Source organism: Cygnus olor, chromosome 1, assembly GCF_009769625.2.
Source record: "Cygnus olor isolate bCygOlo1 chromosome 1, bCygOlo1.pri.v2, whole genome shotgun sequence".
NCBI classification, from domain to species: domain Eukaryota; kingdom Metazoa; phylum Chordata; class Aves; order Anseriformes; family Anatidae; genus Cygnus; species Cygnus olor.
The window spans coordinates 121,244,610-121,269,045 of record NC_049169.1 but is presented as its reverse complement, the minus strand read 5'-3'; the positions used below and the strand labels follow the sequence as shown (position 1 = coordinate 121,269,045).

General features: G+C 36.6%; 1 protein-coding gene across 14 annotated transcripts in view; it reads right to left on the bottom strand.

Annotated features, from left to right (window-relative positions):
- Window positions 1-24,436, bottom strand: part of DMD (dystrophin) — a 1,063,969-nt gene that overhangs the window by 843,913 nt on the left and 195,620 nt on the right. For 13 of the 14 annotated variants that reach the window (XM_040530986.1, XM_040530983.1, XM_040530994.1 and 10 more), the window contains exons 3-6: window positions 21,134-21,226; window positions 20,073-20,150; window positions 17,085-17,177; window positions 9,302-9,474 (exon numbers count right to left, since the gene is read on the bottom strand). In XM_040530986.1, coding sequence (XP_040386920.1) covers window positions 9,302-9,474; window positions 17,085-17,177; window positions 20,073-20,150; window positions 21,134-21,226 — 437 coding nt within the window. Of the gene's footprint in view, window positions 1-1,837; window positions 2,092-9,301; window positions 9,475-17,084; window positions 17,178-20,072; window positions 20,151-21,133; window positions 21,227-24,436 lie in introns of those variants that run through there. The other variant, XM_040531012.1, reaches the window with a different exon arrangement.

Genomic DNA, 24,436 nt, shown 5'->3' with positions numbered 1-24,436 from the left:
GCTTCCAAAAAAGTTTAAATATAGGAGCAAGCAGGTGTGAAAAAGTATTGAAAAGAAATCAAATGGAATACTGATTCTAAGACTTCACTTGTTCTGTCTGTATTGTTCAAGTTGTAGAAAGGGAGAGCAAATCCATTCTTACATCTGCAGCTTGGTTCATGTCTGACAGGGAGTAAGTCAAATCTGACATACCTAGCAAGCATTCACTCCTCTCCCCGAAAACATACAGGCATATGAATGTTTAAAATATAAGTTAGGAAGAACTAGAACATGTTGAACTCCAGCTAGCCACCAGCTGATCAGCTAAAACAGCACCGACCTTGCTTATGACAAGACTATGGACAGGATACATTGAAATGATTTAAAAAGTTACAACAGGAATTATATATGCATATACATGTATTAATCACAGAATGTTTTGGGTTGAAAGGGACCTTAAAGATCATCTCGTTCCAACCTCCCTGCCATGGTGTGGGGGGGGAACGACACTTCCCACTAGATCAGTTTGCCCAAAGCCCCATCCAACCTGGTCTTGAACACCTCCAGGGATGGGGTATCCACAGCTTCTCTGGGTGACCTGTTCCAGTGCCTCACCACTCTCATCATCAAAAATTTCTTCCTTATACCCAATCTAAAACTACTGTTTAGTTTACAAACTGTTGCCCTATCACTACAGACCCTAGTGAAAAGTCCTTCTCCATCTTTCTTGTAAGCCCCTTTTATGTACTGAAAGGTTGCACTAAGCCTTTCTAGAGCCATTCCAACACAGCTCTGTTTGTAGCTGCAGCCCCTAGTAGTAAAACAGAATTTTAAGAAGCATCTTCAAATTTTGCTCTAATTACTCCTCAGAGACTGCTTCCTAAATCTTTGTCAAAAAATAGAAAGCTAAGTTTTCACGAGTACAGATATAGAAATTATGACCAAAAAAAAATATGTATATATACAAGCAGTGAAGAAAAAAATAGCATATTTAGGGGTCAATTTCTTTACTTAGTATAGACATGTTTATTCATTCATTTATTTTTTTTTCCCACATTAACCTGAAGTTAATTCACCTAAGATGCAGATGGCTGTGAATCTTGAAGAGGTGATGAATTTTGCAAAGATGGGGATTCAAGAAATGTAAGAAAAATAACGCAGACTGAAGCTAAACAGATGTATTTCACACACAAAACACTTTAAGTTCTAGTAACAGTACCCACTTAAATTTGTAACACATATTTCTATCTCTAGATAAAGAATAAGGTTTGCTAAATCACAGGCCCCTACAGAAAAACAACAACAACAAAAACAATAAGATTATGGTAGAATTTATAAAATCAGTAGGATTTTTATAAAAGGAAGAATTTCAAAGAAAGGAAGTAAAACATTTTGAAGATACTTTTACATCACAGGCTCGTACAATAACTGTGTTTTCATTTGTTTAGCATTTTTTCAGTATCACAAGTCTTTAAATCAGTAGACTTTCAGTAGACTTTGTAACTTACATAACTTTATCTAAAATATAATTACAAAGAAATGCCATGTATGTTTAATAGGCTATTTCCTTAGGCTGTCTTTACATCTAACAAAGGTTATAATGCTATTACAATTGGCCTACGATAAAGTAATTTAACAAAAAAGCAACTTAGAGATCTAATTCACAAAGAAGTGTATGCAGAAAGGAACTACATTCAGATCATAAAAGCTACTGCCTCCTTTTTAAGAATTGTTTTTTTGTTGTTCTTATTTCATATACACAAGAAAACCTCACAGATATCTCCAGTACTCTCACAGTTATAATAAAACAGGATCCAGTAGCAGGTAACCTAGTGATTTGTTAAAAGTATTTTCATACCTTTTCACACCATTACTTTTACACCCACATTTCCCTCACTTTACTGAAAATAAGCTTTTGCTTCTTCTATCAGTTCTTTTTAATTCCATTTTCCTTCTCTCCTCCTCAATCTGTCATCCTGAAGCAGAAACAGCTGTGGTGAAGCACTGATTTCTAAGGCAGTCACCTGGCCTAAGTTCAAGCATTTTAAAGAAGCAAGGAGGAAGCTAATGAATGTCACTTACTCCTACTTCAAAATCTTGATTAAAGTGCAAGAAAGATGAAAGAGAAAAAAAGTAAAAAAAAAAAAAAAAAAAAAAACTTTAAGCAACTTAGAGGAGAGAGGCAAAGATCTCTGATACCCATCTGGAGGAAAAAAGATTACAAGAAGTAAATGGGTAAAGCTCCTGTGATCTAGAGCCTGAAATAGGGACAGTGTCAACTGTAGTAGGACTGACTTCTTCTCCTTACCAAAACATTTTGTTTTGCTTATATTCCTGGTGCTACTTAGCAGCTGCTGCCTTGTTTAGTCAATAAAGTTCAGAATATTCCACTCATGGAACCATATCCTAAGTTTATATTCTGAAAATTCACACCTTGGATTCAATGATATACCACTGTAGCTTTGTCACGCAATCTGTGCCCCACTGCTTCTCAAACTTGATATTAAAAGCAATTGCTATAAAGTGTAAATGTTCAAAAAGACAAGGTGATTATATAAATGGGAATATTCACTCCAAGTAACCTCTTGAAAAATGACCAGAGAAAGGGCATTAGAAATATCTGATCAGAATAAAATGTCAGCCATAAACAAGAGAAGGGGGGGGGGGGGGATAAAAGACTATGAGAGAGAAAGCTTTCTACTGAGAATATTGCTCTCAGTGTGTTTATATGTACTTAGTTCTTCATGCTCGTCTCTTACTTACTTTTAATCCCTTCAAGAATACACTGAGAATATCCATTCAGATACAAATTCCACTACTCTCTGAAGGTCTTTAAAAAAAAAGACAAAAAAAAAAAAAAGCCAACTACTCCTCACTGAAAACATTAGATAAGAGAAATGAAAATATCACCAAAAATTACTGGGTAGGGATAGGAATTGTTTTATTAAGACATGCAATTATTTTGTTATTATCAATCATCAAAATAAAAGGAAGCATACTAGATTACATCAGTGGTTCATGCAAAACTGGTATCCCCTCCAGATTAGTAGCATTTAATCCTTCCATATCTCAGGATTTTAAGGTATTTCTGAGTTGGAGACTTTGTGCTTGTGCACACTTTGTTATGGGAATTCAACACGGCTGCCTTAAAGTGTTTGTTTTGTTTTGTTTCCTCCATTCTTGAGCTTTTTGCATCTGAATAATGAATAAAGATGACTTAGCACTATCTAGGATGTTTTTGGAGGGCAGATATCTAATATGTAGCAGTGGCAGAAAAAGAAGACATACCAAGGTATAACAACTTTCCAGTGTGACTCTTCCTTGACTCCGACTATGGTGAATATAAAGATGTTTTCCATATTGAAGTGTCTGTTCTCAAATGTTTCACGCAATCACTTACCCTGAACACTTTATGTTGAAACAGATAAATACTATTTAGCATCTCAAGTGAATCTTAGAAAAGCATGCAAACATAATGTAAGAGAGGCTGTGGTAGCTTTTTTTTTTTTTTCTTTTCAAAGACTAGATGGACACAGGAAATATATTGTTAGTAATACCTCCAGAGTGTGTTAATAAGATATGTAAATCTATCTCTGTAAATCTATCTAATAAAGATATGTAAATCTATCTCCCATTTTTATCTACTCAATTGCTTTCCTTCTGATATTCTTCTCCTTTCCCCACACCACTCAGAAGGAGCAGTCCACAGATGAAGATGGTGCAACAAAAATATAGCAGAGGCTGTAAATTGAGGCTGAACATGGAAGCTGTTGAAGGATAAATCAAAGATACAAAAAATACTGTAAACATAATATAGTTTATACAGTTATTTATTTTACAGTTTAAATGTATTTCCTGAAAAATATTTGCAATTATCTGTTGTGAACTGCAAAAAGTTGAGTTTGAAAAACATTTGTTTGTAACTGTCAGTTTAGGAGTAACGCTAGTGTTGGCATAAAATACACACTCCAGACACGTGGTACCAGGTCCACCATGGGATCATTAACATACAAGACTTCCAAATTATGGCTAGCCTTTTTTCTGACTATTTCTACTTCCATTCCTAACAGCATCTAAATGTGATGAAGACTGTGCAGAAAAATTACAGCCAAAGCGTCAACATGGAAGGCTTATGGCTTAGTTCTGGCTAAACAAGAAACACCTAAAGTCAAGGCTAAACCTCAAAGACTTCAGTGTCAAAAGCAAAATCTATTATTTGCAGTAAAGACTTTTTTTTTTTTTTTTTTTCCACAAATGGATTTTATATATGAATTAGATTATGTCCTAAGTAACCATATAGACAACTGACAGTTGGAGTGAACCTTGTTTTTCTTCAAGATGCCATTCCAATACAAAAATTGCCCGGAGAGATAGGTAATGTGAAAAAGTACAATAATGAAGGGGGAAAAAAGGCAACAGGAAAAAGTGAATGAATGAAACACAGAGGAATAAACTTAGAGGAACACAGGGAAAATAAGAAAGCATCTGGGGAAAAAAAAAAGAAGAGAAAGGAGTAAAATGGGAGAACTGCAGAAATAACAAAAACGGAAAATGGAGGAGATTAAATAAAACTGTTTTGTGTTCAGATAGCTTTTCATACTATGTATGTAAAACACAAAATATTAATAAAGCATAGGATGTGTGAGACACTGTGTTTCATGTAGCCTGGTGCTGATCACCTTTTGTTGGGTTTGCATTTAAACTCTCTACTTTAGGCATGAAGCCAAGACACTCTGACACCAAAGTAGGTGCCTACATTTAAGTGACTAAAGTAAGTGGCAGGGTTTCTTATAGAAGGCTTTTTATTCTTATAGGATAGACGTAGGTGCTCCTGAACACTCCAAATGCCTTACTGCACCTATTTTATTGATTGCATCTTGAATCTTGAAGGCCAATTCAGCGCTCCCGCATACTCAGCATGAAGTGCAAAGCCACTGAAAATCAATATAGAGGACGCACTAAGCACAGAGGTTCTTCTGAAAAATGACCGACTCAGGTCTTCAGAGAACATTAGGACTTCCTCTGAGACTTTTGCAGAATAACTTAGTGATTAAAGCCCAGGAGAACACAAGTAGTGCATCCTGGAGTCTTGGAGACTTACCTCAGGAATTTGAATGTACGCTCACTGTTTCCTAGATGATTGCACAAACTACTAGGAAGGGGACAAAACTTTAGTGGGGTAATTCTTCTTCACTTCCATTCAAGACAGGCTTACCATGCAGAATGTTATGAAAGATTTATAACAGCAAACACAAAATGAGTGAAGAAGAACTTAAGCTTTGCAATCTTGTTATAGAAAAACTGAATGAAGAGCATGAATTGTAGTAAGCAGGAAATGAGTGTTCTGTTCACAGCTGGTGAGCTTTGCCCTGAGCAGAAGACAACCTTGGAGAAGGTATGACATACAAACACCGAGAGACTTGTCTAGACAACACCAAGATTGCAGGCATGCAGGCACCTACCTTCCACAACCAGGGACAACTTGTAAATAAGAGATTTTGTTTAGATATCTAGAGCTCTTTTTATAGAGCTGGACAAAATGGAATTTCTGGTTATTGATTTCAGGCACCAGATGATGTTAGGCAGTGTTTTTGAGCATGCAGTCTGGATATCTGACTATCTGACTGGATACCTTGACTAGGAAACAAGAAGACTGATATCATGTCTAGGTGAACAGACATGCTACAACTTTGGCCTTCAGTGGCTACACTGATTTGCCAAAGTAGTTATCAAAGTAGTTAAAATGCCAAAGAGTACCGCTGATTTTAGCCTTTGAATATACAGTACTGATTAGTTATCCAATATAATTTTAGCATATTTTCCCCTTGAGATTTATCTAATTTTCTTTCCCAAAGGTATCCTAATGCAACAGAGGCAGCACTACACCACTAAATTTAGCAGGAATCATTCAGTCCTTTCTGTATCACAGCATTCCTGTGTGGCTTAAGTAACCTGGTATTTCAGTTAAAAATAGCATTTTCCCACGTAATAAGGCTGTGCGCAGACAATCCTTTAAGGAGATGAAGAGGTATTCATGCCCACAGAAATTATCCATAGCTCCCACACTTTGACACAGCTTCTGTGCAAGTAATCATCTACAAGTATGGAGTCAGATCTTTACACTGAAAGGGATTCATTGATTTCTACAGGACAATTGCATTCTTATATTCAGGTCCTTAAGAATGAAACCACCTATGAAATGAGAGACAGAACAAATTAAAAGGAGAAAATGGTCATCAGTGGAAATGACCAAAAAAGTAAGTTTAGAGAGTGCCCAGGGAAAACAAAACCAACCAACCAACCAATCAAAAACATTTGAGCCAATGAGCAATGAAAAAAAGTAGTTATTGAAAGCTAGTGACAGAGTCTGTGTCTACAGTGTGAGATGAAGGCTCCATTTGACAATACCGTTTCCCAAAGCATGCATCCTAAGTGCATCCTGTTATGTCAGAATAAGATATGGATGAATAGCAGCCCCAGTGTGCCTTCTAGTCTTCTGAGGGATACCAGAATAGGGAGACTGGGAGGAAACAACCATGTACTTGGGCAGATCACCACTTAGCTGGAAAGGACCAAGAGATTAGATGGTAAGTGACCTCTCAAAATAGTGTATTCTACGCTTACACTACTAGAAGCTACTTTTTAGTTCCTTTGTGCTCTTAGCAATATCCCGAAGCAAGACATGCCTGCTATCCTCCAAATGATAATTCTTCAAGAACTAGTTAGCTGGACACATAATCAAAATGTGTGAAATTTTCTGGTGCACGTTGTTTTGTTGCCTGAAACAGGCTGATACTGTCCTGTTATTTACAGATGTCTTTGTAGGAACTTCTGTGCTAGATGCCATTTCTTGACTGTTCATTTTGCAGTGGAAGTTACCTACGACATATAAAAGCCTCTCCACTCAAGGGCATTTATTGCTTTAATTTGAAATTATTATTCCACAGTTTTTGTGGTAAAGCAAAAAAAAAAAAAATTTCAGGCCCTTAAACAACAAAAGAAATTCAAACCCTTCCCTCAAATTACATTTAGTACTTGATAGCGTTTAACAAACTTTTATATAGAAAGAAAAATCAAAATGTCATAAAAAATTCTAAAACATCATAGTTTTGCAAACTGTAATATATACATTAAATGAATGACAGTTTGTTATGATCACATTATTAACACATTAAAAGCTCTTTGTAACTGCTACAGAGTAATTTAGAGGAATAGTGATCTGGGAAGAAAACCCAGAGATACACTTATGAGACATACTCTAACCTTGGGCAACCATTCAGTCTTCACTTTCTCAGGGCTCACAGTATAACAAAAACAGCACTCAATTTCCTGGAAGATCCAGGGAAAGATTGTGTTGAACTGCATTAATTACTTCCCCCAAATAATAATAAATTTACATTCTTATTAGCTTTCATCTAACATAAATACTGTAAGATGTATGTATGATCAAAAAGAAAGGATATGCATGCCTGTTCCAAAATTAATTAGCCTTAGAAGGATGTAGCTAGTGATTAACTCTACAAATCAGTTATTAAGAGACAAACCCTAAACCAATATTTTCATATGACAAATGAAGAACATTACCGACCATACAACATCACCATTTTGAGTTCCCAGCTCAGTGGTAACCAAATGTAGTGGTTGTCATGTATTTACTAGAGTAAAGTGAGTATGTCTGAACACATCATCATCTTGTAATTATTATCTGCATGTATCTTATTTGCCTGTTAATGAGCTTTTTCTTATACAGTTAAGTGGTTGATTCTCCTTAGCAAATCATCCCCAACAACGATCGCCATTACAAAAGTAATACAGCTTTGTAGAGGTAGCAAACTCTGAAGAAAAAATATTTACTTCTCAGTTGCTGATGAGTCCAGTTAAAGATGAAGTTCTCCAAGCACATTACTCCAGCATAGACTCAAGACAGTTTAACATTACATCTAACAGGGTAGGACCATGGACTCCACTGGTAAGGGTGCTATCACTCTCTCTCCCTCTCTTCCGTTTTCATTCCCCATGCTTACCAAGGCCTATATATGTCCTTTCACTACTTCTCTAGCACTGGATCATGGGACTGCGTTGTAACAATTAAGCTGATCTAACACAAAGATAGCTCACAAAACCAAACAAAATTCCTAGATAGTAACTTTTCCAGTGGGTCAGCATGCCGAACTAACTGCCCTAATACTTTTGCCACTAGAGGTACATGAGGCAGAAGAACTGCCCTAATACTCCTGTCACAAGAGGTGTTATAACTTCCATACCAGAGAGGCACATGAGAACTACCTCAGAAAGATGCAAACTACCATACCAGAACTGCCCTAAATACCACAAGAGATTGTCTTAGATTGTGCTTTTGTAAGTGTTTTTGTAAGTATTTTTGACAAATTTTATTTTAAGATTTTAGTAACTAATAATAATTAAAAAGAAAGCTTGAAATGTACGAATTTCTTTTAAATTCCATTTATCTATCACTAAATAGAACATGCCCATTTACTCGCTCAAAAACTCAGCTCTCACCGATAATTTGGAGCACTCAGCCAACTTGTAGAACAGTCCTCTTTAAGTGAGAGATATAGAAGTATGAAAAGACAGATCAGGAGGCTTACCACATTAGAAAATAAATGTTGCTTTGCAACAAGTAGTGCCGTAACCGCACCAGGTAGGCCTTTAAGAAAAAATGGCAAAACCTTTTCCTTAATCCAAGTACAAAGAACCACTAGAGGACTTTGAATCTCTGATGATAGAGTTTCATATAGCATAGACCAGAACTAGTCAACTTCTGAGAAAGGGAGAATACTCAAAACAGCTAGGGGAGCAACATAAAGGTTTTGAAAACAAAGGCTAACTTCTCCAGCTGTGTACCTTCAAGGCAAATCCATAGTTTCAGTCTAGCAACTGTCTGACACTTTCAGCAAGCACTACATTGTACCCCTCCAAGTGCCTACAGGAAAATCTGTTCCCTGTAGGACTACTTTTAAAGGCTTAATTTTGGATCTATTGCTTGCTCTTCTGAAAAGTTTCCAAGTCTGCACTTTTCTTTCAGACTCTCTTCTTGCTTATATACTAAAATTCCAGAAAATAATCTGAACTAAGCATCCTCAGTTGTGCTGGGGGAAAACAGATCCTCTTCCCCTGCAAGAGGTTTCAGTCTGACACGAAATACAACCCCCACGTCAAAGCAAACAGGCAGGCATTTAAAAGAATGCTGAAAGCCCCACTCAGTAAATAGCTAAAACCACATAATAGATACACCATCCTCAAGCCCTGTAAAGTCATCTGTTACAAGCCAGCTGAAACAATGAAAAGTTAGTTTTCCTACCTGTGACTGTGAAGGAGTGCATTGAAAGCCAATCCATCAGACCAGCTACTGGTGAAATTGATAACATTGACCTGTGGGTAATTACGAGTCGATTGACGGACCCAGCTCAGCAGAATCTTTTCACTGTTTGTCTGCTGCAGTCCAGCCATGATGTTTTTCATTACATCTTTGACCTACAAAAAGAGCCAGAATTTCATCAATGATTGAACTTATTCAGTAAAAGCGGAATCTTTTATTGACTCACAAAACCTTCAGTTACCCACATTTAAGCATTAAAGAAAAACTTCCCTGGTAACTGCAGAACATACTTGGTGTCAGCATAATGACAGCAGTCAAGTCTGAATGCTTAAAAAAACCTGACACTGACTTGTTGGCCGCCACTGCCAACACATTCGGTACATTCATCACTGTGCCACATGAAGTGTTCCATGAATGAGCAGAGAAGGCACATATGCCTGCACTACTTAAGGGAACAGAGTGCATGTGAAGTAAGTATTTCTCTTTCTGTTTTTTTTTTGTTCTGGAAATGCATCCTTAGTTAACAGGATACATTACAGCAAAAATTGATAAAGTGATGACAAGCATTTTTCTGTCATTGACGGTTGAAATAAGTACAGAGGTGAAAAAAATGTGATCAGTGCACAGCAGATTATTTTTGACTTAAATATGGAAACAATATTTACATACGTGAACTTGGATGAGAAATGAACTTCATTGCATTTGTTACAGGAACATTATATATGTTCCATTTTTTTAATTTTGTTTCGTGAATAGTTAATATTCCTCCATCAGAGAATGATCACCTATCTATGGCTATAACTTTACAGAGAGCACTTAATTCTGAGGGTTTATAAAATATTTCCCTGGAGTTTGACATAGTGTAGTTGCTTATATATTTCTTAGTGACTTCTTTACTAGTGAAAAACTTCCAGTAAGAAGTCCACAATTTATTCTTCTGTAAAGTAATACCTTTGTAAAGTAATTTTGTAAACTTTGTAAACTTTGTAAAGTAATCCCCTGTGCCCTCCATATATCCTATAAAGATTAGCAGCTCTTTTAAAAGATTCTCTAAGATAAGATTTAACTATAAATTTGCTTATCGTTGTTGTTGTTTATTCAGTTATCCAATATTTCTTTATAATTATTCACTTGAATTGCTCAGCAAACAATGTCAGAGAATAACATGTATTGCAAAAGCTACTTTCTGACAAGGATGGACCACTCTGAAATTCTAAAAACTGTAAGATAACATGCAGAAGTGACAATCGTAAAGCATAATCAACAATAAAAAAAAATAATTACTACGATATTGTAGGAATATAGAAGATACCACTTTACTGTCCAGTCTGATAAGTTGCTGGTTAGTTTGACACTAATTACTTCAATCATTTGAATACATTATTGAATTGATAAAAATTACTAAAAGAATGTCTTGTTTTTACACCTCAAATTCATACTATCCAAAGAGCATTAGTGCCTTCAATTTTACTTCTGAGACCTACGCATAAAGTTAACCGTATATGATCTAACTTTCTGAGACAGGAGGAGAAACTGACCCTCTCTGAAATTCTTGGGACATATTCCCAAGACTTTCAAGACTTTGACTAAGACACATTCCTTAGACTTTGATCTAAGATTGTAACTTGCACCAATGAAAATGAATATCAAATACTGTCACATAAGAACAACAGCATTCTATAATTTCCTCCATTTCTATACTAGGAAACAGAAAGTAAAAAGTTTGGTAAATTTATTAAATACAGTATTTAGTTTTGCTTTATATGCCTGTGTGGGTATCCTTCATTTCTGGTTAATATTTTCAGTGTCTTCATTATCAAGACCCAACAAAATATATTTATATAATTCAACTCCTGTATTTCTAAACAAAAAATTTCGCTACTGTGAAAATATAAAACTTTGCTTTTCATGAATCCAGTTGCTAAAAAGAAAAGTTTCCAGAGCAGCATCTACTGTACCAAATTTAACAACATGAAACCCTGGAAAATATTGAAATTAAGGTAATGGAGAAATGTCCATGTCACAGTTTTATTGTTCAATTTGGATTTTTATCATGTCCTCGTGTTTACGAACAGGTTTATCTGCATATTATAAGAAAACTGTAACATTTGAAAAATACAACATACAAAGGGTAGCTGAATGTATGCAGAAACAAGAATTAAAGTTCATAACAAAGAAAAAATCATGTGTCTGCATTGAAATTAATATACCAGAAATTAGCAACAAACTATGAACGCTGTGAAAGAATGAATAGGGCAGAACAATAAAACAATGTCCTGTCAAGAAAGCAATCCTTTGGAATAATACAAGTAAACAGTTTTCCTTTTGATGTAAAGAGAAGCACATGAAAGTTTGGCATTTATTTCTACTTCTTAGTAAACTAACAAGAAATAGCTTCAATCTCTTGTTGAGTTTAATGTTCTCACGATGTATAAAGATTTACTCAAATTTTCCTGCATTTCTCTGCAGACGACCACTAAATTTATTTATTGATTGATTGATTTATTTATTTATTTTTATCTCCTGGGGAATTACAGGCATTCAGAATAACAGAGTAAAGAGGCCTGATCTTCTGCCCCTCCGGCCCCCTCGGCTATCATCCCTCGGGCTGGCAACAGCATGGCGCGCCACTGCCCTGAAGCAAGCTCAGTGGCTGATCCCTGGCTGACACTGAGGTTAGAAGGAACCTCTTTACAGGTTTCTCAGTTAAGATGTGCTCTTCAGAAAGAGCTCTTGTCAGCCTGAAGAGCTTTTGGACAGACTCCACCCAGATATAAAATGCCTCAGCATCCAGGCTCAGAAATGACAGCCATTTCAAAGCACCTAGTAGGCTCTGCCTCTTGCTGGTAGTTGACCTCCAATATTCATTCCTCTGTTAACTCTCCTTTCTAATGCTATATATCCTGGCATAAACAAAGCTTTAAGGCACAGGAAGCTCCAGCTTGCAGAGAACAGAAATACTTGCTCTTCCTGGGGGCTGGACCTATGCTATGGCAATAAGAATGGGTTTTGAATAGAAGAGGGAAAAGGGCAGCACAGACACCACCATGGGTAACATCCAACATGTTCAAGTGCCCAAATGAAAGCTATGAACAGGATAGGCATGCTGCTACTCTTGTCATCACACAGACAAAAGCACAATGCCTGGGGCACAGAGGCAGTGCTGGAGCCCAGCACCCAGGGTGGGACCAGCTGCTTATGGCAGGCTGGAACTGGACAGAGCTGGCCCCCGCCATTTTGTCCCCAGAGGGGGGCCTCCTCTAGCCCCTGTCTCCAGCTCTTGGGACCTCACAGCGGAGAAAAGCTGGGGACCAGCTTTTGGGGACGTCTGAAAGTGAAGGAAGGGCATGGGATGATGGACAGAATAGTAGCCAGAGGGAGCCATGATCCAGGGGCCTGTAGTCTGGGGAATATAAAAGTCAAAGACCCCCAAGACACTAACAGCTAAAAACCCCTTTAACTTTAGGTGGCAAGGAGGGAATCTGGCACCGGTGGGAAATGGAGGCTGAAACCAGAACATCTGTGCCTGGCCTACTTCCCCAGGGGACTTCTGATCTGCCCTCTCCTCTGCTGGAAAGCCCTTGAGTCTGTGTGTGCGTAAAAGGCAACTCTCAATGCAGCACCATCTCTGGCTTGCACTGTATCACTTTCACCTGCAAAATAAATACTCAGATGCGTGACATTTTGTAAGAATGGCACTTGGATTCAGGATGCCAGCCCCTACAGGACAGGGAGGGAAGCAGGAGAAAATCTGAGAAAGTTACTCATGAAATGAAGACTTTTTTTGTATTTCTCAATCGAATAGGGGCCTGGCATCTCCCTGGCAGACTGACTTAGTATTTTTTACCTGCTATATTTCAGGTATTCTGACTGAATGGATTACTTTTTTATAGCCAGAATCCCCTCAACTCCTTCAAAGCGCATCTTCAAGAACTCTTTAAAGAACATTTTCATAGATGTTCAAGGCACCCATCAAAGTAAGGGATGTTCTTTGCTCATTGGTTCAAGGTAGTGTGACAGGACTGCTCAGTTTTAATAAGGGACTGTTGGAATGCATTTCCCTGGAGTATGTGCCTCATGCATATGCTTTTTTTTCAGGATTTTGGTTGTGAATTTCACAAAAGATATTTGTCAGGTTTGTGGTTTTTTTCATCCTATTCATGAAAATAGGTTTGCTCTTAAAAAATGTTGACGCTGCAATATAGAATCTTTTTTCTACTCTTAAGAGAGAGATTCTTTGTCAAGCATAGCAATTGAGAAATTAATAGTTTTGTTTTGTTTTTGTTTAAATGTTAGTTGAGCAGTGAAGTTGGGATCACAGAACTGTGAGAAAGAGGGCAGCAGCTTCAAAGAAATAGAAACCATCATGAAACATGATTCAGTACCACAAAGAGCTTAGGCAGCAGGTGCTCAACTCAGAACTATGGTTAAATTTGAGAGAAACTTTTAATAATAATCTGAAAAACAGGCTAGATAAGAAAGGACGTAATCACCACAGGGGATAAAGAAAGCCACAAGATCTCTACTGAACAGAAATGAGAATGGTGAGAATGAGACAAATCTTTTCTGCTGCAGTGCCTCCACAACTGCCTCATGTCAATGGGATTGCTGACAACCAATCTGACTAGCACTGCCGCATTGTTCCTTTCATGCACGTTTCTTCCACCACCTCTCGCTCCCAATCTCTCTCTCTCTTTTACATTCTACACAATGGGACTGACATTTTTGTAAGAGGCGGTCTTGTTGTCACATATAATTGCAGTTCTATCCTAATGTAGTCCTGGCTGCAGTCTGTGAAACTGGAAAAAGCTTTTTGCCTGTTCATCTGCAGAATGATTCTTTAAATGTCCACACAACTTGTATCAGTTTTTTGCATGCAGGCAGATATACTTCATCTGTGTGACCCTTCTCAGGTTCTTGGAATCAGAAAGTGAATGGATTTGCAAAAGCAGCATTGCACCGTCAAGCTTAAACTACACCAATAGCATACATAAAATCAACCAGCCCGTGAATTTTTTTTGGCCTTCAGAGAGTACAAGTACATAAGGCAGACTTGATATCAAATTATAGGGAACAAGATGTTTTACTCAACTGTAAATAACTGGCAGAAAACTTTGGTGGCCCTGAGTCTGTAATTTAATCTTTAACAACAGCTTGTCATATTTGTAGCTGCTTAGTGCCATGAACAATCTGTGACAGGGAAAATGGTGCCAAGAAGAAGAAGCAACCCTTTCTTAAGTAACTTATAGCCTTGTTTCTCCAGAAGCAATGTGAAGGTATAATGTAGTGCCAATCTATAAACAGGGCAGAACAATCATGAACATATTCTAGATCATGCAAATCACTTCAAAACTTGAAAGAAATACTGGAAAAGAACAAAGATTTTCTTCACAGTGCTGAAAATAAGCAGATTCACTTTGAACTGTTCCAGTCTTTTAAGGAAAAAAGGCAGCAAACCAACATCTCCTGAGTTTTGTTTAAAAAGAGAAAAACCTATGTACAAATCTGGTTTTATATGATTTTTAGTTAATCATTATTCAACAGCAACAGGATTATTATATAATAATGTCTTCTTGCAAAACATGGCTTTAGCTACTCTTTAGAATAGAAACTGAAATTGAATTCTGTCCAAATTAGAAATCTATTTATAAAAAAAAAAAAAAAAAAAACCTCCAGAACATGCAGGTCTCTTCCCTTCAGTAATCCATAAATAGATCAACATGAAACACTTAAAGTATAAAATGAACATGGTCTGAATCGGTACAAATTTGCAAGGAAGTGTCACATTATTAATCTCTGCCTTGTTAATATGGTCCCTTGACTTCTTATACACGGGTTGTTCAGCTGATGTCATGGGTACCATCATAGCTGCCATCGCAGTTATCACTAGGCTCATGATCAAGCTTGAAGTGAAATAGCTATGTACTGCAAGCAAGTGCATGTATCCTAAGTGTATATGCCTGTCATGAAAAACCTCACCAGACCATCCCAGAGAACACGTCTTTTGTGTATGTGGCAAGTATGCCTTAGGGAATGCTAGGAAAAGGCAAAAAAAAAAAAAAAAAGGAAGTACACAGCTAATACTAAAGCATATCTTTAACACTTTGCTTCAGGAAAAAAAATATGAATAAATCTGTCCTGGTTTTGGCTGGGATAGAGTTAATTTTCTTTGTAGAGGCTTATATGATGCTATATTTTGGATTTTTGCTGAAATGGTGATAGCTTACAGAAGTTTTCAGTTGTTGCAGAGCAACACTTACACAGAGCCAAGGATTTTTCTGCTTCTTGTGCTGCCCTGCCAGCGAGGAGGCTGGGGGTACACAAGGAGCTGGGAGGGGACACTGCCAGGACAGCTGACCCAGACTGACCACAAAGGCGTAGTCCATACCATGTGGCATTATGCTCAGCAATAAAAGCTGGGGGAAAGATGGAGGAAGATGGGGATGTTCAGAGTGATGGCATTTCTCTTCACAAGGAACTGTCACGCATGATGAGCCCTGCTTTCCTGGACGTGGCTGAACACCTACCTGCTGATGGGAAGTAGCGAATGAATTCCTTGCACTGCTTTGCTTGCATGCATGGCTTTTGCTTTACCTATTAAACTGTCTATCTCAACCCATGAGTTCTTGCACTTTTCCCTTTCTGATTCTCTCTCCCATCCCACCTGGGGACAGTGAGCGAGCGGCTGTGTGGCACTTAGCTGCCTGCTAGGGTTAAAACACAACAAAATCATAATATGAATTTGAACATGACTACTCATTTCCGTCCATAATTCATATAAATTAAAGCACAGTGATTCAAGGATAATTGGTAGAAGTTGCACAGCTAGGTTTCATATTCCATCTGCTCTTAGTAAGTAATTTAGAACAGTGTTATGCAATTAAACTAAGAATATTGGGATGTGAGACAGAGATGGAAGTGATTTAACAATTTGCAGCTTTTCTCCGTTGCTTTCACTAAAACATATCGTGTAAAATTAGAAATGAATTGTTCTCTACTTCAGTGAATTATGCACATGTGATTTTTGATATGAGTGTTTAGTTTTCAAAATAAAGTCCTTTAGGTTCTGTTTCCCACCATCTTTTCTTGGAATGCTAAGAAAAACTTTTAGATCATTGCTTGGGGAACTGAACCAGCTTGAGCAGACAGACTGTTAGTTCAGACTCATACAAACACACAGACTCAAAGCATCTAGATGCTAATTTTTTTGAATTTTTATTTTACTACTTAGAATTTATTTGCTTAAGTGTCCATACCTAGCATGTTGGTTTTTACAAGATATATATGATAATCCCTCCTTTCTCTCTAAAGAGAAAAGAAGCTAAATGAGCCATAGCTGCTTCAATTAATTGTTAGAATAGCAGCTTTTTAGTGTTTTAAATATAATTCTTGGAATATGATTATTTAATTAAAACATAAGTCACATTCCAAGTTTCTGAAAGGAAAAGTGACTATGAAAGCTATATATCCACATCAGGTTTGTCTGTTCATTTCTCTTACAATAACTATTATACATTCTCTTGCAATGTCTGGCTGTGAAATTACAGTCTAAACAGCTGCTGCTAATGTTCTAAAACCTACTTTATCTTCTTAAGATTCTTAATATCCTAGATAATATGTAAACAGACTGTCATAAAACTTTCTGATTTAGGACCTTATATTGCTTACAATGTCAGCATTTACTTTGTAGGTTGTGGCTGGGTAATGGAAAAAAGGTGAGCGGAATAAAGCAATTTCATGGAGAGCATGCAGCGGTGCCACTCACCTGCCAGTGGAGAATTATATTCCAGATCAAACCAAGGGTCAGCTTATGATTTCCATCCACAATGTCTGAGCTCCCAATATTTACAAGATCAACCTATTAAAGAAATAAAATTATTTGAATTAGATTAATAGCAAGCATAAGAGGTTGGTGTCATTTTAATACATTTGGTATTTAACTTTTTTGGGGGGGTGAGGGAGAGGTATGGCCAGGCTAGGATAAAAATCTCATTTTTCTTCTGTTTCGTAAACATCTAGCTCATGTTTTATGAGTGGCACAGTTAATGTGTGGGCAAAAAGCAAGCAATGATGTGGAGTTCCAGATATAACATGATGTGAAAACATACAATTAAAATAAATAGTTAATAATCATTTTATAACCATTATATTAAGGTTCTACAAATGCAAATCACAAAACTAAAGGATGACATAGAAAAGCTCCTGCATTATGCTCCACACTACCTTACATTACATACTTTGCTGAAAGCAACACACATATCTAGACTTTGTAAGAACCTACACAACCAAGGTACTATTCTACATATTTAGATTAAAATAGAACTTATTTTTCCTTTTTAAAATTCTACAATGCAGAAAGCAAGGCAGGATGTATTTTGGAGTATAGAGAAACCCATGACTGTGATCTAAACAAGTCTTCTTCCGTATTAGTTTAGCAATGTTTTTTTCCATAATTATAATATGCATTTGTAAATGGATAATGCACCAGCATTTGTCACCCTGGAATATTCTTTCCTCCATGTGTGAAATGATCCTTCACCCTCCCCCACGTTTTATGCTATCTAAGAATGCCAAATTCAGAGCTGTGAGTGCAAGACAATACAAGACCCACACTTCTGCATGGAAACTACGATTCTGAAATTTGTATCCTCACTGTTTTTCATAGTCAGAACTAATATTTGTATGGCACAGTACCACATTCCTTTACAAACCATAGTCTGCATAGCTCTATTGCACATCTGAAGCTATTTGAAGTTACATCTGTATGATGAATGAAGGTTTTGCATACCCAAAACGAGCCTTTTCTGTTTTAAAATTTAGGTACATTCATGGATAGGTCATTTTTACCAACCACATATGAAGCAGGTATTTTGTCAAAAACTCTAAAACTTTTCTTTAAAACTTTATCTTTTTTTTTTTTTTTTTTTTGGAGGGGGTGTGGGTGGTGGTTTTGTTTGTTTGTTTTTGATTGTTTTTACTAAAAGAATACATGATTTGCTATTCATTCTAGTCAACAGTGTTTTGGAACACTTCCCAAGTGGAACTTGGACTTCATATCCTACATAACCAACCACAGTCTATATAGCAAGTGATCCTTCATGTTCTACAGGCCAAATACTCTGTCTGTTTCTGGAAATGGAAGCCTGGGTAAAAAGAGACTACATCCATTTTACTGAAACAGAGGAACATTTCTCAGTCTGCTTCAGCTTTGTCTGAGTTCATATGAGAGCAATCCCCTGCCCGAACACTACCACCTTTCCACAGGAGAAGAAAAAAAAAAAAGGAAAAAAAAAAGGAAAAAAATCTGTAAAATGGATCCAGATGACTGCACAACCTCAGAGCAAGGATGGCAAACACCACCATTAGTCACAGGCTTTAAATAGCCTTAGAAACATTGATTTTTGCATTCCTGAAGTCCCTCAGAAAACACTCTTGAGATGATTTCGAAGCTTGAGGAAACTATTTCAGAAGCAGATCTTTTAGCTTTATACTGAGCTGATCAACAATATTGTGCACAGCTTACAATATCTTCAATATACGAATACAATGGCCACTGAACGGCCTGTATTTAAAATAATGTTTTTTCTTCTATATTATTCAATCAGAATGTGCTCTGTTTTCATTTGAAAGGGATTGTTCTGGAAACTGAATGAAAAGCACATTAATGGATTTAGCTAATATTTAGTGAGTAAATACTTTTCAAAGCATTTACTATGAAATTTTGTAACCATACAGAACATATTCAATAAAACCCTTTTTGCATTCTGAGAAATAATGTATCACCGATTTTTTCAACAATGTCAAATATTGCACATTGTGAAGAATTAGAAGCTTTGCCTTCTATTTATTTACATAAAATTCTCTTTAAAAAATCAAGCTAGAGGTCTTTGTGCCAGCCTTAAAAGGTCACTTTCATTTATGCACAAATCTTTAGATGGATAAGCATTACCTTAGATTTATAAAATCGATGACTTTGTTCAGCAGCTGAACTCAAGCATGTTTAGTGACCTACTGCAGCTATCAAGAAATCCAATATCATATGCAGCACAGAATACATTGTCACTGTTCCATCAAATCTTACTGTTAAGTTTAAGCGGATGTTACAGTTTATTTGAATTTATTCTTGAGGAGGAGATATAGTATAATTAGCTGGCCACTGTAAATGCATGCAGAAGTTATGGGTCCATTAGAATGCTAGCATAAGGAAGATATTTACTTTAAAATGATACACAAGATTCTGGCCTGAAAAGTCAATCTTGACAAAGTAGAATGTAAAGTGGTTTTGATGTGAGTCATTTCCTTAATGTTATGAATCCTACAGAACAGACATCAATGAAAATTTAGCAAAAATATTTCTTGTAGAAAAAAAAAAAAATGTACTTCATAATTGTCAGAGCTTTGTGAGTTGATTTTTTTTATTTTTTTTTTTTGGTAGCACCTCCTAACCAGCTATGGATGACTTCTTGTAATTAACCTTTTAAAATGTATATTAAACACCATGCATTACCATAAAATTGTGCATCTTGATCAGTCTTCAAATAGAATTCATTATCGCTATATTATTCAAACACTTGCTGGTAGCAGATTGTACTTTTTGAAATACATTCCGTCCTGGTGCTGAACCTCTAAGTATCCAAGTCACATTAACAAAACTGCCTTGACTCGAGCAATTGGATACTATAGTTGAGAGTTTGACCCTGCACTTAGAAAGCATCAAGCATGCTGCTCTGACCCTGACCAACTGATTACTTACGTTATTTCTCCGCAAAACCTGCAGCGCTTTGTTGACATTGTTCAGAGCATGAACTCTTGTGGAGCCCTTTTCTTTTGCCTGCAAATAAAGTAAATTGACTGCTCAGAATCAGAAATTAAATACACTATATATAATCCGAATTTTATATTACACTCCTAGTTTCACATTTCATAAGTTTATGACAATGTCAGTGAGGGTATTATAATACACTGCGTATATGCACCTTCCTGATATGAAGTAAAGGCAGCTATAAAACAAACTGGATCCACAGCTGGAAGCTAGTTTCGTATCTTGACATTTTTCAGTGAATGAGTCATTGAAATATATATAAAATCAGATTGTTTAGGTTATGATTGGTCTTCTGCTCCATAGCACAATTCAGGAATGTTACTATGACAACCTAACAGATAAGTATCAGATTGTTTAATATTTATTTACAAGTATAGCCTCTCTGGACTTTGATTCTCAAACTCTCAGCCTGTTTCATTACTCTTTTATGAGAAAGTTTCAAAGAAAGATCCCAAGCTTACAAAGCCCAAGCAGGAACACAAGAGAGGATATTCAGAACTATGTCACTGTGTCTGGTGTGTTTAGAATTTCCAGGTTTATAAGAGCAAGCTGTTCTGTCTTTTTAGAAGTGTGTAACTCCAACATATATAGACAATGAGTATGAAGTTTAGCAAAATATTCTAATTCTACACATTACATTTTGTTCTATTTGATACAAATGTCTACTGATACATAATTTCTGAATTACAGCTAAAGCCCCAAATATCTAAATGAACCATGTCTCAGCCTTTTTTCACTTTACCATGCTTATAAATATGCACACAACAAAGTCAAGCATTTTCATTTTACATACAACCCCAGCAAAGGATTCCTGTCTAATATAGGGTACAGCTGTAGTGTTTCCTCAGTTTCAAATGAAAATCGAAGATGTTCAGACTCCTAAATAACACTGTTTCCATAGGCCTTTATTAATGGGGGATATTAATTGATAACATGCAACTGTTACTACATTGTGTCTTCAATATACAGTAATAATGTTAATGTATACATACAAGTTTCTGTCCTGTAAGACATTCCAGGAGCTCCAGAAGTCTTCGTCCATCTCGAAAATCGTTAAAAAGATCTTCAATGTGACGTCTTCCAAACTGAAATCAAACAATGACTTCATTTAGTTCAAAGCAAAAACAAGGAAGAATCATCATAGCTAAAATATGGAATTCTAACCAGAAAGCTATAAAAGCCACTGACATGCAAACTGGTTTATTCTGTTTGTGTAAAAACAGTGTGCAAATCCAATTAAATAATAAAGATAAGAAGTATGGCACAAAGTAAAGGAAGAACATATCTTACAACTAAATTCATAGGATTCTTTCACATACATCCATTTTTAATAGAGTTCTTTTGAGTAAGACAGATTGGTGTCTCTTAGGTACTTTCCTTAAAGTAAGGAATGTATCCTTCATTCCCTCTTAAAATTAAACTGTTGATATCATAGGCTGTATATGAGCCAGCAGTGTGCCCTGGCAGCCAAGAGGCAAATCACATTTTGCAGTGGATTAAGCACAGCATAGCCTGCTGGCCAAAAGGTGTGATTCTCCCACTGCATTTAGCATTGGTGCGGCTTCACCTGGCATACCGTGTGCAGTTGTGGACTCCACAATATAAAAAGAACATTAAGGTACTTGAAAGTGTCCAGAGGAGGGCAACAAAGCTGGTAACAGGATTGGAAGGCACATCCTGAGGGAGGAGGCTGAGGACACTTGTGTTGTCTAGTCTGAGGAAGAGGAGGCCAAGAGGTGACCCCATTGCTTTCCACAACTTCCTGAGGAGGGGAAGCAGAGAGGGAGGCACCATCCTCTGTTCCCCAGAAGCTGAAGACAGGATGTGTGAGAATGACACAAAGCTGTACCAGGGGAGGTTAAGGCTGAACATCTGGAAAAATTTCTTTACCATCAGGGTGGTGAAGCACTGGAACAGGCTGCCTAGAGAGGTGGTTCATGCCCCGTGCCTGTCAGTGATCAAGAGGTATTTGGATAATGCCCTCAATAATGTGTTTTAACTTCAGGTAAGCCCTGAAGCAGTCAGGCAGTTGGGCTTGATGGTCTTTGAAGATCCCTTTCAGCTCAACTATTCTGTTCTGTTCCAGTCTATTTGTGAAAAAGTGTTGCAGATCCAGTAACTTGCATACACCATTATTCAAACAATTAAGTCAGAACTAAATATTAATGAAGCTTGAACACAAACTGGTCTTGTCAATTAAGGGGCACTTCAGGAAAAAAATATGAAAAATAATATGCTAAAACCCTGAAAGATGTACCAAGTTGATGTGCCTAATTGTCTCTGTTTCACATGGCAGAAACAAACTTGGAATTGCACAAGAAAAGATAAGTCATAGGCTTATTCTACTGAGGATCTAACAAATATATCTATGTTGATAGGACATACTTGCAATTGTACTGAACCAGGGCTTTATTACTGGCTAAAACACATTTCAAATTTTCTACATAGCATCAGCTAAAGAAGAGAGGAGATACATGAGATTTTCCTCCATGTGATGATGGTAAAAGATTATTCACTCCCTTTGTCATTAAGCCAAGCTTGTGAGCTGGTATTTTGGCTAATACATTAAATTGTAAGAATATAGAAGCATAATTTTGTATAGTTCAGTCACTGTGTAACTTTATGTGCACTATAAATTTTCACATATTTTTGTATGCATGACAGCTATGGAGAACCACAATAAAAAATATTGATTATTTTGTAGAGTGTCAAGTAGATTTACATGGCCACGTTATTTTTAATTTGTGAAGTTTCACGGATGCTTTGACTGATTTGAAAGGAAGCTTCCCTATTTTAATTTGTTAGAATTGACACCATGCTGAACTACATTGCATATCTTCCACTGTTACCACAAAGCAATGTACAATTGGCAATCCATATTACACGGAAAACATTGCCTTTCCTGTTAGCAGAGTTGTTCTGGTACTCACTGTAACACTCATTAGCGCTAGCTGGTATTTTTGTAAGAAACGTATTATTTTGTCAGAAAATATCAATTCCTTCAGAAAGTTTCTTAAACAGAGGATAGAATTAAGGACACTTTCCAATACCAGATTCATTTTTTTTTCCTTGGTCGATATTTATACATACAGCACAAACCATTGGCTACGCTGGCATAACTCTTTCCCTTTTTCTCTCACTGTTACTGCTGTTCTGAGGTAGCAGCTCCTTTCAGTCCTTTCATTTTTTGGTAACATCTCGTTTCTGCTTCATGGAACAAACAAATCCAAAATATCAAATATTTTCTACAGCAGTGGGGATCCTGGTTTTCTAGCACAGCTTTCACACCCTGCTCTACTCATTCTAAGAGCTAATTTCTGCTCAATACATGTGCTGCCATTTGACTACCTAAAATATTTGAAATCTAGTACTGCATAAATTCACATATGCTTTACTAGCCTTGCTTGACCTTTTGAATTCTATCTGTTTAACTAATAAGATTCAGCATTTGCTATGATAAATAGCTTTTGTAAAATGTTTTCAATTATATGCCAATATACAAGTCAAGTCAGGCACAGTATTCCTGAAGTTATATAGTGCTTTCTCTATAGAACACAAATTTTAAATGGCTGACATTTGACTAAATTGGAGAGACTTTACTTTGTGTCCTAGTCTTGCAGAATAGAAGTTGTTTTCGCAGAGGGGAAACACAAGATGTATGCACTTCTAAGGGAACATTTTAACATTTTTTAGAAAGTTTGAGTGATCAATAGACCCTTCTGTAACACTCTGGAAGAGTCATGCCCATAATGTTACTGAATCATTCTGGGAATATGAGCACAATGACATTTTGGTAACAGAATATAATTATATTGCTTTGTATCATAAGGGAAAAATAGAACTAGCCTTCGTAACTGCTGTGTGTCTGTCTGTCTTCCATTTTGTAGCATTTATGCTATCCATAAAGTTTAGGTTGAAATCCATCTAGGGCAGCTGAAAATTCTACTTTACAAAATAATGTTTTGTTTGGTTGTATTTTTTGTTTGTTTGTTTTGTTTTTGTTTGGTTTGGTTTGTTTTTTGTAAAGCTTTCAAAAAGGAAATAAAGACATAGCATAGTAGCAGCTACAGCAGGACATTTTCATTACAAATGTATTACAAGTAAACCTTAAAACAAAAGTTACCATTGATTTTTGAGGGTCTTGGAAGTACACCTTCTATTAATCAGCAACTAAAAATACCTTAAGATGCCCTATGCAGCTGCCACACATCTTACCCTTACCCTAAAGAAGGCTCCTATTTTTCTGGCAATACGGTAATTAAGTCTGCTTTCTCAATAGATTGAATGTCTTCAAT